The sequence below is a fragment of the Neoarius graeffei genome, chromosome 2 (assembly GCF_027579695.1).
Source record: "Neoarius graeffei isolate fNeoGra1 chromosome 2, fNeoGra1.pri, whole genome shotgun sequence".
Lineage (NCBI taxonomy): Eukaryota > Metazoa > Chordata > Actinopteri > Siluriformes > Ariidae > Neoarius > Neoarius graeffei.
Genome location: NC_083570.1, coordinates 86,676,446 through 86,695,286, shown reverse-complemented (window position 1 = coordinate 86,695,286; position 18,841 = coordinate 86,676,446). Strand labels below are relative to the sequence as shown.

The window sequence follows — 18,841 nt, the reverse complement described above, 5'->3', positions numbered from 1 at the left end:
TAGATGACATATCAAATGTTTAAACTGAGAAAATGTATAATTTAAAGAGAAAAATTAGGTGATTTTAAATTTCATGACACCACATCTCAAAAAAGTTGGGACAAGGCCATGTTTACCACTGTGAGACATCCCCTTTTCTCTTTACAACAGTCTGTAAACGTCTGGGGACTGAGGAGACAAGTTGCTCAAGTTTAGGGATAGGAATGTTAACCCATTCTTGTCTAATGTGGGATTCTAGTTGCTCAAATGTCTTGGGTCTTTTTTGTCGTATCTTCCGTTTTATGATGTGCCAAATGTTTTCTATGGGTGAAAGATCTGGACTGCAGGCTGGCCAGCTCAGTACCCGGACCCTTCTTCTACACAGCCATGATGCTGTAATTGATGCAGTATGTGGTTTGGCATTGTCATGTTGGAAAATGCAAGGTCTTCCCTGAAAGAGACGTCATCTGGATGGGAGCATATGTTGCTCTAGAACCTGGATATACCTTTCAGCATTGATGGTGTCTTTCCAGATGTGTAAGCTGCCCATGCCACATGCACTAATGCAACCCCATACCATCAGAGATGCAGGCTTCTGAACTGAGCGCTGATAACTTGGGTCGTCCTTCTCCTCTTTAGTCCGAATGACACGGTGTCCCTTATTTCCATAAAGAACTTCAAATTTTGATTCGGCTGACCATAGAACAGTTTTCCACTTTGCCACAGTCCATTTTAAATGAGCCTTGGCCCAGAGAAAACGTCTGCGCTTCTGGATCGTGTTTAGATACGGCTTCTTCTTTGAACTATAGAGTTTTAGCTGGCAACGGCGGATGGTACAGTGAATTGTGTTCACAGGTAATGTTCTCTGGAAATATTCCTGAGCCCATTTTGTGATTTCCAGTACAGAAGCATGCCTGTATGTGATGCAGTGCCGTCTAAGGGCCCGAAGATCATGGGCACCCAGTATGGTTTTCCAGCCTTGACCCTTACGCACAGAGATTCTTCCAGATTCTATGAATCTTTTGATGATATTATGCACTGAAGATGATATGTTCAAACTCTTTGCAATTTTACACTGTCGAACTCCTTTCTGATATTGCTCCACTATTTGTCGGCGCAGAATTAGGGGGATTGGTGATCCTCTTCCCATCTTTACTTCCGAGAGCCGCTGCCACTCCAAGATGCTCTTTTTATACCCAGTCATGTTAATGACCTATTACCAATTGACCTAATGAGTTGCAATTTGGTCCTCCAGCTGTTCCTTTTTTGTACCTTTAACTTTTTCAGCCTCTTATTGCCCCTGTCCCAACTTTTTTGAAATGTGTTGCTGTCATGAAATTTCAAATGAGCCAATATTTGGCATGAAATTTCAAAATGTCTCACTTTCGACATTTGATATTTTGTCTATGTTCTATTGTGAATACAATATCAGTTTTTGAGATTTGTAAATTATTGCATTCCGTTTTTATTTACAATTTGTACTTTGTCCCAACTTTTTTGGAATCGGGATTGTATTTATTTCATCCCCTGAACTGTAAAGGTTTGGGATTATTACTCAGGAATCAGCACAAATCAAATCACATGACAACACACAAGTTTACATGTATGAATATATATATATATATATATTTATAAAAATTTTTTTGATGAATTACAGGTAATTTGCATACCATAGCCTCTAGTTCATCGTTAAAAATTGCTTGATTCTTTCCAGGATCAGTCTTCGATAAACAAACAGCACTGATGCATGGCATAACCTTCAACTCATGTATTAAAAGGCATATATAAAAATGGCATTTAAAATAAAACATAAAAGTTGACATACATCAAACAATAAGAATCTCCACAAGCTTGTGTTGTCCAGACATCATCAATACTGTCACAGACACCATCAACAAATGTAGGATGGCATTTACAGTATTTCAAGTTCACGTTATTTTTATGTCCATGTTATTTCCAAGCTGGATCAGCTCTTGCTTTTAATTGAGTCCCTGTTCTTACACATCCGCATGTTCCTTCTCCTTTGAAGATTTCTTTTTCTGAATAATAAAGAGAACACAATGTTGATTACTGGAGCGTTCTCATTACTGGAGCCAGAACAGAGATCAACTGTACACAAAAGTACATGGAGAGATTACAATGTCTATACTGTACATACTGGCTTCATAATAGCTCTCTTTCAAGGACTGATGCAGCTTAGTAAATCAAATGTGATCATGTTTTAATTATTTTTCCACCATCAAGTGAGTTGTGCCATAACCACATGAGTCTAGGTGGTCAAATGCAGTCTCTCCCTGTGTCTGAAAATCACTCACTATATAGTGAGTTCGTCATTTTGTAGTGCTGTCTGAATGTATAGTGAGAATTATTACACCCTATATAGTGCACTCAAAGTATCCCACAATGCATCATGAAAAGTAGTGTACATCCGATGGTCACTAACCAAGCAATATATCCCATCATGCACTGCGGTCGCACTGGGGGGGGGGGGGGGGGGTGCTGGGGTGAATGGACGGAGGAAGAAATCACATTATAAACGGACATTCAAGTACAATTAAAAATAGTAAGAGAATAGAAAATAAGCTAGAATAAGACAAAAAAATACAAGAATAAAAGTTCCACTTTTCCACTTTTTAATCAAAAACCTCAAATTTGATTTAATAAAAGGCAGCGACAAAGAAGAAAGGATTCAGCCTTGATTTAAAAGAACTGAAAGATGCAGCAGAGACACAGTACTTTGTACTGATTAATGTGGGAAATAAGCTCAGTATAATATGGATTTATCACAAAAATACATGCACGTATTTATTATTTTGAAAACCTACCAGCCGGCTGATCTGGCACGTTTTACTTGTGCGACAGTAGTGATGTAAGTAACGGCGTGATGGAATAGTGTCCGAAAGTGTTTTCCATTTTACCAATGAGCTCACTATATAGTCCTCTATATAGTAATTCCCTATATAGTGAATAGGGAGTAGTGAACGAGTGAGTGACTTCAGACACAGGGTCTGTCTGTAATTGCTTTCCCTCCAGAACACTTCAACAGAGTAGTGACTGTCTACTAAACTTTTTTTCCCCACTTATGTCCTTTCTCTAATGTGGACTTTAAGACAGCAGTTCTCAAAGTGGGGTCTGTGATACATTACCATGGGTCCTTTTTTATTTAAAAACAAACAAAAAACACAACAATTGAAATAGCAACACATTATTATTGAAGTTACACATGAAATTAGTTCTAATAACTATTAAAATTAACAGTTATCGCACAAAATCGAGTCGTACATGAGCTGACGAGGTGTGTAACACCGAGTAGAATAACTGTTTTATTCTATCCACGCTCACTGGATTTTGAGAAACACAGCATTTTTATTTTTTTTGCAAATTCGATAAACAAAAACGTCCAACAAAATAATTTCCACTTAGAATGTAAACAAACCAGTGAAATGATGGTAGCAATTTGTGAAAAATGCTATAATAATAATTATTGAAAAATAAAAGATACGTTCTTACAACAGGGCCGCATTAACCCTTGCCGAGGCCCTGGGCAGACACACCCCCGAGGCCCCACCCCCGCCTGTTGTCAACTGCACTCAGCAAATTCACCCCCTCAGACGTGCCTGTCTAACTAGACACAGAAACTTAAATAATGACAGTGGCACAATTAGAAATACTAGTGAACGATAAAACTTTAATTCCATCAACACCTATTTAATCGAGAAAAAGCAACGGTGAAATAGGCAATTGCATGGTGAAAAAATCCATCAGACATCACGGTTAACAAGTCTGGTTAACTAAAGTTTAGCCTCAAGAAGCCTTTGAATGAGTGAGTCAATGAACAACATGTCAAGAACATAACCTCGGCCTACAACAGTTTCTGTAGTATTCAGAACAAGAACATTCATTTGGTATATAACCGTTCGTTTTCATTTTGGAATCCAGGCGACTTTTAACTTGTGAAAACAAAGAGCGATAACAAAGAAAGAAAAATATCTTGCTAGAGGTCTGCGCGGGACAGAATTTTCAGTCCTGCTCCCGCCCGCTCCCGCAAAGAATTATGATTTTCAGTCCCGCTCCCGCCCACTCCCGCATTGTGCAGTCCTGCTCCCGCAAAGAATTATGATTTTCAGTCCCGCTCCCGCCCGCCATATTTTGTCCCGCTCCCGCCCGCAAATCCCGCATGATGCAGACGTTCGCGTTATTTCTCACGAAAGTTCTTGTCATTGGCATGGGGAATTAAACATGCTGACCTTAGCTGAGCTCTCCACTGACCAATCCTTCACCTAGCGCACGTAGCGAGGGTGTGCGTTGCCAGGCGGCATGCGCAGCTGAGGCTTTACAGAGATACCCAACACATCTACCAAAATCTACAGTGGATATTAAGAATATTGTACATTGCACATAGCTTATATGTCACTCCTCACATTTACATTCTAGGAAATACAAGTAGGCCTATAAGAAATTAATATAATTTAAAGACACAGCGTGATGGTGCCCCGCCCCCTACTTTGAGTGGATTTGAGCATAAATATCTACAGCTCACATTCAGGGGTGCGTTTCAAGCAATGTACCTCTTTTTAAAGCAGCACTTACTTCTGAAGCACTGTGAGCTTCACTAGAGGAGCTCTGCTCTTCTGCCATGATCAGAGATCTCAAACACAGAAGAGCGGAAAGGAATCGGAAACGTACGCGAGATTGGACCACATCTGCAAATTTAGGCATCTTAAAATGTTTTTATTAATGCCAAATAAAATATCCAGTACAAATTATATATGAAGGGCGGCACGGTGGTGTAGTGGTTAGCGCTGTCGCCTCACAGCAAGAAGGTCCTGGGTTCGAGTCCCGTGGCCGGCGAGGGCCTTTCTGTGCGGAGTTTGCATGTTCTCCCCGTGTCCGCATGGGTTTCCTCCGGGTGCTCCGGTTTCCCCCACAGTCCAAAGACATGCAGGTTAGGTTAACTGGTGACTCTAAATTGCCCACAGGTGTGAATGTGAGTGTGAATGGTTGTCTGTGTCTATGTGTCAGCGCTGTGATGACCTGGCGACTTGTCCAGGGTGTACCCCGCCTTTCGCCCGTAGTCGGCTGGGATGGGCTCCAGCTTGCCTGCGACCCTGTAGGACAGGATAAAGCGGCTAGAGATAATGAGATGAAATTATATATGATAGACATAAATTAATCATTTATAAATTTTATTTTAAACACGTTTTTAGTTAGCGGGACTGCAGCTTATCACCTGTCCCGCCCGCTCCCGCATTGTGCACTCCCCCTCCCGCCCGCAATGAGCTTTCAAAATTTGTCCCGCGCCGCACTGCTTTGCGTCGGGTCCCGTGGGAGTGCAGGGCTCTATATCTTGCTTCTCAGAAATAAATCTCAAAATGTTAGGCTATGTGAAACATTTCATCCTTTCACACACGTAATGTCCCAAACAGCAGTGGCACACAGCTTTACGCATTCAGTTTGACAGCCATGGGTCAACTTACAAGGGCACTTTCCTACTTTTCTGGAAAGTGAAGTCATTAATTAAATCATTGAACTCAAGCTGGCGTAGCGTGTGAAGACATGGTGGACAGTGATCATATTGACAATGACGGGTGATTTATGCGATGGGACAAGGTGGGCTTCCTTACGGGTGGCGAAATGCATCAAAAATGTTATCAATATGATCAAAACTTCTGAAAATATCGTTTCATATTTTCCGATCTCGCTACCTCCGAGGCCCCCTAGTGGCCGAGGCCCTGGGCAGCTGCCCATGAAGCCCATTAGGATAACGCGTCCTTGTCTTACAATCAAATACATGTTGCTTTTTTTTTGTATTTTTGGGAGGTTTGCTTTTGCGTAGAGTTTTTATTTCATCCTTGGTTGGTTCAGCAACACGCTCCACCATTTTCTCCTTTTTCAGGTTTTTTTTTTTGGTGGTTGGCAAACCAACTTAAAAAGGTGCATTACCGCCACTGGCTGGGCTGGAGTGTGGAACAGGCGGACGACACGACTATATTCTTTTAGCGATTTCTGTTTCTTTGAAATATTTGATAAAGTGATATATCTGACTTGATGCACTCTACCATTTTGTTTTTCTCTACTCACGGTATATGAGCTGATTGCCTCGTAGTAGAGTAGCCAATCAGTGTGTGCGACTGCTCATATCCAGTGAATGTGGATAGAATAATAGTTATTAATCTACTGATAACTTTCCGCTACTGCTGGTCGCCTGGCCCTTCCTCCTCTCTGCTCCTGCCCAGCCCACTCAAGACTGCCGTCTTTCCTGGATCCCCGTTGGTGGAATGACCTTCCCATTGAGGTCAGAACTGCTGACTCCTGCCTACTTTCAAGCGCAGACTGAAGACTCGCCTCTTCAAGCTGCACTTCTCCCCTTCTTCCCTGCCCACTGTGTAACTGTGAATCAGTCTAGACCAACCCAGGCTGTGTACTGTCCAGCATGGAATTTTATTTTTCTCTATTTAGTTGTACTTTGTCAGCTCATTTATATGGTTGGTTTGTTTCCTTGGCTGTTTGCTGAGTATTGTTACTTCAACAGAATATTACACCAAGTATTATTCTGTCACTTGTTCAGCTGGCACTAGAACTTTCTTGTCTAGAAGTTCAGCACTTCATGTACCTGACTTTTGCATATGTTGTATATCACTCTGGATCAGAGCATCTGCTAAATGCCATGTAATTAGTCTTGTTCCCGGAGAGTGGAACATTCAGGAATTAAAAACCTCTCTGACTCTAATAAACACACAAAATATTATTGTACAGTGGTGCTTGAAAGCTTGTGAACCCTTTAGAATTTTCTATATTTCTGCATAAATATGACCTAAAACATCATCAGATTTTCACACAAGTCCTAAAAGTAGATAAAGAGAACCCAGTTAAACAAATGAGACAGAAATATTATACTTGGTCATTTATTTATTGAGGAAAATGATCCAATATTACATATCTGTGAGTGGCAAAAGTATGTGAACCTCTAGGATTAGCAGTTAATTTGAAGGTGAAATTAGAGTCAGGTGTTTTCAATCAATGGGATGACAATCAGGTGTGAGTGGGCACCCTGTTTTATTTAAAGAACAGGGATCTATCAAAGTCTGATCTTCACTACACATGTTTGTGGAAGTGTATCATGGCACGAACAAAGGAGATTTCTGAGGACCTCAGAAAAAGTGTTGTTGATGCTCATCAGGCTGGAAAAGGTTACAAAACCATCTCTGAAGAGTTTGGACTCCACCAATCCACAGTCAGACAGATTGTGTACAAATGGAGGAAATTCAAGACCAGTGTTACCCTCCCCAGGAGTGGTCGACCAACAAAGATCACTCCAAGAGCAAGGCGTGTAATAGTTGCCGAGGTCACAAAGGACCCCAGGGTAACTTCTAAGCAACTGAAGGCCTCTCTCACATTGGCTAATGTTAAATGTTCATGAGTCCACCATCAGGAGAACACTGAACAACAAATGGTGTGCATGGCAGGGTTGCAAGGAGAAAGCCACTGCTCTCCAAAAAGAACATTGCTGCTCATCTGCAGTTTGCTAAAGAGCACGTGGACAAGCCAGAAGGCTATTGGAAAAATATTTTGTGGACGGATGAGACCAAAATAGAACTTTTTGGTTTAAATGAGAAGCGTTATGTTTGGAGAAAGGAAAACACTGCATTCCAGCATAAGAACCTTATCCCATCTGTGAAACATGGTGGTGGTAGTATCGTGGTTTGGGCCTGTTTTGCTGCATCTGGGCCAGGACGGCTTGCCATCATTGATGGAACAATGAATTCTGAATTATACCAGCGAATTCTAAAGGAAGATGTCAGGACATCTGTCCATGAACTGAATCTCAAGAGAAGGTGGGTCATGCAGCAAGACAACAACCCTAAGCACACAAGTCGTTCTACCAAAGAATGGTTAAAGAAGAATAAAGTTAACGTTTTGGAATGGCCAAGTCAAAGTCCTGACCTTAATCCAATCGAAATGTTGTGGAAGGACCTGAAGCGAGCAGTTCATGTGAGGAACCCCACCAACATCCCAGAGTTGAAGCTGTTCTGTACGGAGGAATGGGCTAAAATTCCTCCAAGCCGGTGTGCAGGACTGATCAACAGTTACCGCAAACGTTTAGTTGCAGTTATTGCTGCACAAGGGGGTCACACCAGATACTGAAATCAAAGGTTCACATACTTTTGCCACTCACAGATATATAATATTGGATCATTTTCCTCAATAAATAAATGACCAAGTATAATATTTTTGTCTCATTTGTTTAACTGGGTTCTCTTTATCTACTTTTAGGACTTGTATGAAAATCTGATGTTTTAGGTCATATTTATGCAGAAATATAGACAATTCTAAAGGGTTCACAAACTTTCACGCACCACTGTACATATGCATTAAAGGTGCTATATGTAAGAACTGGACACCTGTCAAATTCATACTCCACACTCCAAACAAATAGTGGGCAGTTTTAGGGATTGTAAAGTTCATAAGAAACAAGGAAGTGTGCAGTTTTAGGGATTGTAAAGTGTAAACTCAGGCAAAACAGATGCACTCAGTCCAAAAACAAAATAATTTAGAATGTTTGGGTATGTGAGTGAAGGTAGTGCAAAATGGCTACTGCAAATCTACGTTTCACTGCCTGGATTCCAGTTGTTTCTGTGAATTGCAACAATTCATTTGCTTTATTTATTTATTTATTTCTTTATTGCTTTCAGCAGTCTGTAAAAAGATCGCTCAGATTTCTGACTAAAGCTATTTGTACAGTCAGCCAATTGCACAACAGCTCCTTCCCATGTAGAGGTGGGGTTTTTTTTTTGTATGTGTAGTTTCACAGCATTCAAGCGGAACGCTAACCCTGCCATTCAGTAAGTTTCTGCCACTCAGTGGGTGAAACCACTGTGACATCACATGCATACCCTCTTCTCCATGCTCTCATTTTGGACTGAGGGAAGACTGGATGCTACAGTAACTCAATATTGCTTCTTGAGGGACAAAGTGGGATTATGAGGCAGACGGCACATCCTTTCTTTCTTGGGGCTAGCTGGTTAGCATGCTTACTTCAGTAGATATCTCTGCAATGCAATCCATAGACGGCTTTGAAATAACATCAAAACTTATTTCTTCACATTCTGTTGATAATTTAGGTTTTTTAAAAAAAAAATCTTTTAAACTAAAATTCTTACATATACAGTGGCATGGAAAAGTTTGGGCACCCTTACTGACAATGTCTGTTACTGTGAATAGTTAAGTGAGCAGAAGATGAACTGATCACCAAAAGGCATAAAGGTAAAGACGACACATTTCTTTTCAGCGTTTTCTGCAAAATGTGTATTATTTTTGTTTTGTACAATTGGAGAGTGAAAAAAGAAAAGGAACACTATGCGAAAGTTTGGGCACCCCAATACATTTGAGTTCTCAGGTAACTTTTAGCAAGGTTCCAGACCTTAATTAGCTTATTGAGCTGCGGCTTGTTCAAATTCTTCGTTAGGAAAGGTTAGATGATGCAGATTTCAAATCTGTATAAATTCTCTGACTCCTCAAACTTGTCCCTAAAATCAACAGCCATGGGCTCCTCTAAGCAACTCCCTCGCATTCTGAATAATAAAATAATTGATGCTCACAAAGCAGGAGAAGGCTACAAGAATGTAGCAAAGTGTTTTCAGGTAGCTGTTTCCTCAGATCGTAATGTTATTAAGAAATGGCAGTTACCAGAAACAGTGGAGATCAAGGTGAGGTCTGGAAGATGAAGAAACCTTTCTGAAAGAACTGCTTGTTGGATTGCTAGAAAGGCAAATAAAAAACCCTGTTTGACTGCAAAAGACCTTCAGAAAGATTTAGCAGACCCTGGAGTGGTGGTGCACTGTTCTACTATGCAGCGACACCTGAACAAATATGACCTTCATGAGAGCGTCATCAGAAGAAAACCTTTCCTGTGTCCGAGCCACAAAATTCAGCATCTGAAGTTTGCAAATGAACATCTAAATAAGCCTGATGCATTTTGGAAACAAGTCCTGTGGACTGATGAAATCAAAATAGAACTTTTTGGCCACAATGTGCAAAGGTATGTTTGGAGAAAAAAGGGTGCCAAATTCCAGGAAAAGAACACCTCTCCAACTCTGAAGCATGGGTGTGGATCGATCATGCTTTGGGGTTGTGTTGCAGCCAGTGGCACAGGGCACATTTCATTGGTCGAGGGAAGCATGGATTTGAATAAATACCAGCAAATTCTGGAAGCAAACATCACACCATCTGTAAAAAAGTTGAAGTTAAAAAGAGGATGGGTCCTACAATAAGACGATGATCCAAAACACACCTCAAAATCTACAATGGAATACCTCAAGAGGCACAAGCTGAAGGTTTTGCCCTGGCCCTCATAGTCCCCTGACCTAAACACCATTTGAAAATCTGTGGATAGATCTCAAAAGAGCAGTGCATGCAAGACAGCCCAAGAAACTTGTAGAACTGGAAGCCTTTTGCAAGATGAATGTGTGAAAATCCCCCAGGTAAGAACTGAAAGATTATTAGCTGGCTACAAAAAGTGTTTCCAAGCTGTGATATTTGCCAAAGGGGGTGTTACTAGATACTCACCATGCAGGGTGCCCAAACTTTTGCTTCGGGCCCTTTTCCTTTTTTGTCATTTTGAAAATGTAAAAGATGAAAATAAAAAATATGTTTTTGCTTAAAATATAAAGGGAATGAGTCATCTTTATGCCTTTTGGAGATCATTTCATCTTGCTTAACTGTTCACAGTAACAGCAATTTTGACCAGAGGTGCCCAAACTTCTGCATACCACTGTAGCACCTTTAAATAAATGTTCATGAAATAAATCTGTACTGAGAGGTTAACCGAACTTAGTTTATTGTTAAAAGGGTCCCTGACTACAAGATGATCGAGAACCTCTGACTTAAGAGACGTCACAATTTCATACCACAATTTAACATTTCATTTTTGTTTCTTCAACCAAAGTAATGGTTTTTTTTTTTTGTAACTATAACTTTATTTTAGGGGGCGGCACGGTGGTGTAATGGTTAGCGCTGTCGCCTCACAGCAAGAAGGTCCGGGTTCGAGCCCCGTGGCCGGCGAGGGCCTTTCTGTGCGGAGTGTGCATGTTCTCCCCGTGTCCGCGTGGGTTTCCTCCGGGTGCTCCGGTTTCCCCCACAGTCCAGAGACATGCAGGTTAGGTTAACTGGTGACTCTAAATTGACCGTAGGTGTGAATGTGAGTGTGAATGGTTGTCTGTGTCTATGTGTCAGCCCTGTGATGACCTGGCGACTTGTCCAGGGTGTACCCCGCCTTTCACCCGTAGTCAGCTGGGATAGGCTCCAGCTTGCCTGCGACCCTGTAGAACAGGATAAAGCGGCTACAGATAATGAGATGAGATAACTTTATTTTACAATTCCTACCTGTGATAGTAGTATGAGTAAAATTCCTCCACCTTGAAGGTAAATAACATTCCAAATGGATGCAAACCCTACATAGGATATAACATAGCTGCCTACTTAGGTGTCCTACATGTGTAGTGTAAAAAGACATTTGCAACTCAACAGAAAATGCAGCTCTGGGTTTCTGCGGTCTTCTTTTTCAACACTGAAAGTTTACACTAAAACCTCTTGTACCTGTATTTTCACGAAACTCCGTGAATCTCATGTTCAATATTTCAGCCTGAAGAACACAAACTACACCCATTTAAACATCAAATGAGAGGTTCTAGTTCCAACATTATATTTTTCTAAACTCGTATAGCACATTATGACTTGTGGCTACCATTATTACTCACCACATTAACCTCCAGAGAAACTCCTACTTTAACTGGTAGAATTATGTAATGGGAATACACACACGGCATGGATAGTACTGGAATCAGATTTGTTGGTAAACTGAGTTGGAAAGCTGAACTGTCAGGTAGAAAAGCAAAGATTGTTCAATTAGACCAGAAGCATGTTAACCGTTTTCTTGGGAAGTTTGAGAAAACTTTCTTTGGGAAATAATTTTGGAAAAGAAAAGAATTCACACAGATTCATAAAACCCAACATTTGTTCACCCATGCATGACTTACCTTTTTTGGAGAGTCTTCTTCAGGAGCGGGAGTGGACACAGATGGGATTTCCTCATCTCTATGTTTCTGTTTTTTCTTCTCTACACATCATGAATCAAATAGACATTACAGAGAGGTATTTATTAAAGGACATTTGGTTTATTACCAAGATATTAGCAACAATGTTTTAAATTAAGTAACTCAAAAATAAGTCTTACTTTTTTTCTTCTGACTGCTTGGCAAGGAATCTGCAAACTCCTCTGCTAGTGGTGCTGGTGGTGTTGGTGGAACCTCTTCAACATTTTCATCACTCTCATTTTTCTTCTCTTTATCTTTTTTGTTTTTCTTTCTCTTTTTTGGCTCTGGAGTTCCTTCCACCTCCCCTGCTGAAACACTTTCTTGGCCTTGACTTTCGGTACTGTTTCCGGTAGGTATGAGGCTACGGTCCACTCCCGAATCGTCACATTCAGATACATGTTCTGTTACTGAAGTCGTCATGTTTTCTCCAGAGTGGTCAGCTCTCTTTCTTTTACTCTTTTTTAAAAGGTTATCAGTATTATCTGGTTTTGAAGAACTGCTTTTTGTGGCCTCACCTTCGCCAACATCCACAACAGCTTTTTTAACAAGAGAATCAACCCGATTGACTTCTGAACCTTTCTTGGTTTTAGACTTTTTACACGGCGTCACTGAATTGAGAGGTTCTGAGATGCTGGTAGCTGCTTGGGTTTCTATTTTCTTAGATGGCGTTTCAGTCCCATTTGGCTCGAATAAGCTTTTCTTAGCTTTCTTAGACCGTTTCTTAACCAGTTCAGACCCCACAACACTTTTAGCCTCTCTAACTGGTGTGGACAGGGTCTCAGTCTGATGCGATTTGGAGTGGTGATTGTCAACCTTGATCTGACATTCTCCAGAAAGTTTGGTCATATCTCCAGGTTCCTGAGGTTCCTTAGATTTCTTTGATTTCTTCGATTTAGCTTTCTTAGAGGGAGTCTCAGGTGGGTTAAAATCTGAAACCTGATTTATTTTTGACTGGTCTGATGTTAGGGACTCAGTGGCATCCTCAGTGCAAGTTTGTATGGTGGTATCTCCACCTGCAGGCGCCACATTTTTACCTTTTTTTGATTTAGCCTTCTTAGCTTTAGAATGTAAAACGCATTCAGATTGTTTTGACCTGTTTGATTCAGACAGTTCGGTTGAATCTAAACCACACGATGTCGTCTGAATGGCAACCTTAGGAGTTTCTACACATCCATGTTTTGCAACTTTAACATCTTTCTTTGATTTTGTTTTCTTACATGGAGTATCAGTTGGATTAGGTTCCGAGATATCTATTTTCTCAGTCTCAGCCTTTTTACTTGGAGTTTCCATATCATGACATTCCGAAAGGCTATGCTTTTTTTTGCGTTTAGCCTTAGTTCTGTCACCCTCTGAAAAGTCATTACTTACTGTCTTAGGGGTCGCAAGCTGATCTGAAAGACTGGTAGTAGTTTTACTTTCAGGACACTTTACGTTAGGTTCTGCAAAGACAGCTTTATTAGATGGAGTTTTAACTTTATCTGATTCACAAATGCTAAAAGATGTGGGCTTTAAAGGAGTCTTAACTTTATCTGTTTTTGTGGGGCTGGCAGCAGTTTTAGCTTTATCTTTCTTGGGTGAAAGTTTGCCATTTCCTATTGTTTGGTCTTGTTTTTTTTTAGGTTGTGCTGGCTTTCGCTTCTTTGTGGACTTGGCAGTAGATGTGCTGAAGTTCATAAAAGCATCCATCTTTGCAATGTCAGCATCTGGCAACAAAGGAAGTAAAAATTTACAATTCCAAAGTGATCATATGCAATTAGCATCCATTCATACATCTGTCCAGCTTACTGATGGAAGTCCTACTAATCAAAGCCTCTATCAAGCACCTCTGTCAAGTCAAATAGGCTTTACTGTTATTTCCCTCATCACAGACAAATGTAATGTTAAGAATGAAATATATGTACTGATTAGCCACAACATTAAAACCACTGAAAGGTGAAGTGAATAACACTTTTATCTAAAATAATATGTTGTAATAATAATAATAATAATAATAATAATAATAATTTAAATTATTCTATCCACATTCACTGGATATGAGCAATCGCATGCTCTGATTGGCTACTCTACTACTAGCCTATCAGCTCATATATCATGAGTAGAGAAAAACAAAATGGCAGAGTGCATCAAGTCAGATACATCATTTTGTTCTCAAGTATTTAAAAGAAACAGAAATAGCTAAAAGAATATAGTTTTGTCCCCCCAGTATCTCCTGTTCCACACTCCAGCTCAGTTGGTGGCAGTAAGGCACCTTTAAGTTGGTTTGCCAACCACCAAAAAACCCTAAAGAAGAAGAAATGGTGGCGTGTGTTGCTGAACCAACCGAGAATGAAATAAAAACTTGACTCGAAAACAAAACCCCAAAAATACCCCCCCCCAAAAAAATGGAATGAAAGTATTTCATGGTAAGAACGTATCATTTTTTTTTTATTTTTCAAGAATTATTATTATTATTATTATTATTAATTATTATTATTATTATTATAGCATTTTTCACAAGTTGCTACTGTCATTTCACTGGTTTGTTTACACTATGCGGAAATGATTTTGTCTGACGTTTTGTACAAAAGTTTTTGTTTATCAAATTTGCAAAAAATAAAAATGCTCTGTTTCTCAAAATCCAGTGAATGTGGATAGAATAAAACGGTTATTCTACTCAATCTCGTTGTACATGGTTTATAGCCGACTCGGTGCTACGTGCCTCATCGGCTATCAGCTCATGTATGACTCGATTTTGTGGAATAACTGTTAATTATCTTGTTACAATGGCACCTATCAAGGGGTGGGATATATTAGGCAGGCAAGAGAACAGTCAATTCTTGAAGTTAATGTGTTGGAAGCAGGAAAAATGGGCAAGTGTAAGGATCTGAGCAACTTTGACAAGGACCACATTGTGATGGTTCGATGACTGGGTCTGAGCATCTCCAAAACAGCAGGTCTTGTGGGGTGTTCCCGGCTTGGTTAATACCTACCTAAAGTGGTCCAAGGAAGGACAACTGGTGAACGAGCGACAGGGTCATGGGCTTGGGCCCATTGATGAGCGTAGGGAGTGAAGGTTAGCCTGTCTGGTCCAATCCCACAGAAGAACTAGTGTTGGACAAATTGCTGAAAAGGTTAATGCTGGCTACAACCGAAAGTTGTCAGAACACAGTGCATCACAGCTTGCTGTGTATGAGGCTGTGCACCTACAGACCAGTCAGAGTGCCCATGCTGACACCTGTCCGCTGTCCAAAGCACCTACAATGGACACGTGAACATCAGAATTGGATCATGGAGCAATGCTAGAAGGTAGTCTTGTCTGATGGATCATGTTTTCTTTTACATCATGTGGATGGCCAGGTGCATGTGCATCACTTATCTAAGGAAGAGATGGCACCAGCGTACACTATGAGCAGGCAGCGAGCAGGCAGAGGCAGTCTGATGCTCTGAGAAATGTTCTGCTGGGAACACTTAGGTCCTAGCATTCATGTCGTTCTTACTTTGACACGTACCACCTACCTAAACATTGCTGCAACCCAAGTACAACCCTTCATGGCAATGGTATTTCAGCAGGATAATGCTTCCTGCCACACTGCAAAAGTTGTTCAGGCACATCAAGAGTTCACGGTGTTAACTTGGCCTCCAAATTCCCCAGATCTCAATCTGATCAAGCATCTGTCGGATGTACTGGATAAACACGTGTGATCCATGAAGGCCACATCTCGCAACTTACAGGAATTAAAGGATCTGCTGCTAACGTCTTGGTGCCGGACACCACAGCACACCTTCAGCGGTCTTGTGGAGTTCATGTCTCTCTCCCTATGGGTCGAGTGTGTTTTGTCAGGACAAGGGGTGACCTACACAATATTTGACAGGTGGTTTTAATGTTATGGCTAATTGGTGTAGTTCAAGTAACAAAGTGACAGTGCAAATGTTTAATTCATGCCAGTGTTTATAAGCTTTTTGCATGAATGACCTTATTTTGTTTATTAGATAAACCTACCATCTCGGTGCATATAAAAAGTAATTACTGACTCTTGTAACTTGTCAACCGCTCCTCCACTCCATCCATCAAGGGAAAGGACCACCACTGACCTGATTATTAGTTGGTGTATGATTCACAGCACAACACTAGCATAGAAGTGTGGCTACAGTATGAGTAAAACCATAGCAAGACTATACATATTTTCCTGATACACTCGTACCAGTACATCCCCCACCACACACATCATAATGTCATGACAATGCTAGTGGTATTTCTGTGCTGAGAATGGTCTACCACTGGTTATACTCTAAGCTGTGGTGGTCCCTGTCCATTGCTGTACAGGGTAGAGGTGAGATGATGCAATGCATGGCAACAGAGGGCAGTATATATACTCTGGAATAAAAGGGTATGAGGCAGAGAATAGGAGGGTACAATTAAAAAGGCTGAAGCCCTTCACTGTGAACCATAAGTGAGAAAAATGGAAAACTGGTGTTATCTGAGACATAGTTTCAAGGCTTTTGGGGAGCATACCTGCCAACCTTGGAAAAAAAAATTTGAGTAGCAACTTATCGCGGCGGTGTGGTGCGGTGCAGCACGGCGCGAGGTCAGGCACATTTGCTGATCAGTATTGATTGTTCACATGCTCACTCATTACAATGTATTACTAAGCACAGAGTTCCTACTCACCACCATATCTAGTTATTCAACATACAAGTAGACTATGAAGAAAACAAGAACTCTTTTAATGAAAAGGCATGAATATATTTCCAATGCTTTCACCAAGACATTTGGCACAAGGCAACTGCGCCCGAAAAATATGTCCTTTATACAGACCTTATAGACTGGTACCAAAATTCAAAAAAGTGCTTATTTAAGGAGTTAAAGGCATTTTTGAGACAAAGTCGGCAAACAGTCTTATTTTGTCAATTTGGGTGTGCCGAATTCAAATCTGCAATATGCCGAGCTCTATCTGACCTCTGTTGACCTCTAGAGGTCATTGAACTTTGGGCCTGTAAACGTCTCAGCTGAACCCAGTTTCTCAGCTTTCTAAGGAATGAAATGTACTAAAATGATTAATGAAGTTAGCAAATGGCCTTGTTTGTTAAATGTTTGGGTGCTGAATTCATTTTTCATTTGTAAAACGACATATGACCTCTGATAACCTCAAGGTCATTAAACTTGGCCTATAGGCCTATGCATTTAACGGCATTTTTAAACTGACTTTACTCCCCCAAAAAGAATATGAACAGACAAAAAACAAATAGAAAGGAACAAATACAACATTAAATGCCAGTCCATGTACATGTGACTTACTTTTCACAATGAGAATGCCTAGGCGATCACCTTACATAACATTGCATTACATTTAGCAGTTATTGTTTATACAAAGCTACTGAAAAAAGGACAGATTCAGCAGCATACAAAATGTGGGGGCATGCAGGGTATACAGGTTAATCAGGGTTAGTATATATGAGAGTTTTTTTCTTTGTTGTTTGTTTTTTGTAAAGGCTTTACCCCGTTTAAAACAAAACAAAGAAAAAAACTCTCCTATATACTAACCCTGATTAACCTGTATACCCTGTATGCCCCCACATTTTGTATGCTGCTGAATCTGTCCTTTTTTCAGTAGCTTTGTATAAACAATAACCTCTAAATGTAATGCAATGTTATGTAAGGTGATCGCCTAGGCATTCTCATTGTGAAAAGTAAGTCACATGTACATGGACTGGCATTTAATGTTGTATTTGTTCCTTTCTATTTGTTTTTTTGTCTGTTCATATTCTTTTTGGGGGAGTAAAGTCAGTTTAAAAATGCCGTTAAATGCATAGGCCTATAGGCCAAGTTTAATGGCCTTGAGGTTATCAGAGGTCATATGTCGTTTTACAAATGAAAAATGAATTCAGCACCCAAACATTTAACAAACAAGGCCATTTGCTAACTTCATTAATCATTTTAGTACATTTCATTCCTTAGAAAGCTGAGAAACTGGGTTCAGCTGAGACGTTTACAGGCCCAAAGTTCAATTACCTCTAGAGGTCGACAGAGGTCAGATAGAGCTCGGCATATTGCAGATTTGAATTCGGCACACCCAAATTGACAAAATAAGACTGTTTGCCGACTTTGTCTCAAAAATGCCTTTGGGTGTCACAATTCTGGATTTTGGTACCAGTCTATTAAACTTAAAGATAGGGGATAAACGTACTGCCTTTGGCATATTGTGTCTTAAATGCATTGGGAATTATAAACAACAAAGAATCCCAAATAGCATGCTATGTCCCTTTTGACATTTAGCATTATATTGTATAGATAACAGAAAAACCAAAGGGCTATAGCCTATGTCTTTTAAAACAGACGCCAGCAGTCTGCAAAATACACACACACACACACACACACAATCCTTTTTTCATAAATTTAGTTTTGACCGTAAAAGAGATTCTGTTGCTCCTCGCTACACTTTGAACTAGGCTACACTAAACATCAAAAGTGAATATTCCAGAGTACCTATATAAAATATATATTTTTCAATATTAATATTTAGTAAATGCAAACTGATAACCACACTTACAGAAAAATTTACTGAAAATAAATTATAGGCTACTCTGGCCTATCCAATAACATAGCCTTTATAATATTCATATTCACTGACCTGGCCTAATTTGGAAAAAATAATGGCCTATGTATATAAATGCAAGCATTTCTATGTTAGCAATATTATTATTACCTGTATTTCCTTGATGGCTAATGTCAAAATCATAATTGCACACTGTGCAAAACGCATGATTAGGCAGTTTAGAGGGGCGGAGGCATG

General features: G+C 40.2%; 1 protein-coding gene across 1 annotated transcript in view; it reads right to left on the bottom strand.

Moving 5' to 3' along the window:
- Positions 1-1,732: 1,732 nt before the first annotated feature.
- Positions 1,733-18,841, bottom strand: part of tcof1 (treacle ribosome biogenesis factor 1) — a 45,506-nt gene continuing 28,397 nt past the window's right edge. The window contains exons 6-8 of the mRNA XM_060915132.1: positions 12,212-13,774; positions 12,015-12,094; positions 1,733-2,018 (exon numbers count right to left, since the gene is read on the bottom strand). Coding sequence (XP_060771115.1) covers positions 1,977-2,018; positions 12,015-12,094; positions 12,212-13,774 — 1,685 coding nt within the window. The 3' untranslated portion in view covers positions 1,733-1,976. The remainder of the gene's footprint in view (positions 2,019-12,014; positions 12,095-12,211; positions 13,775-18,841) is intronic.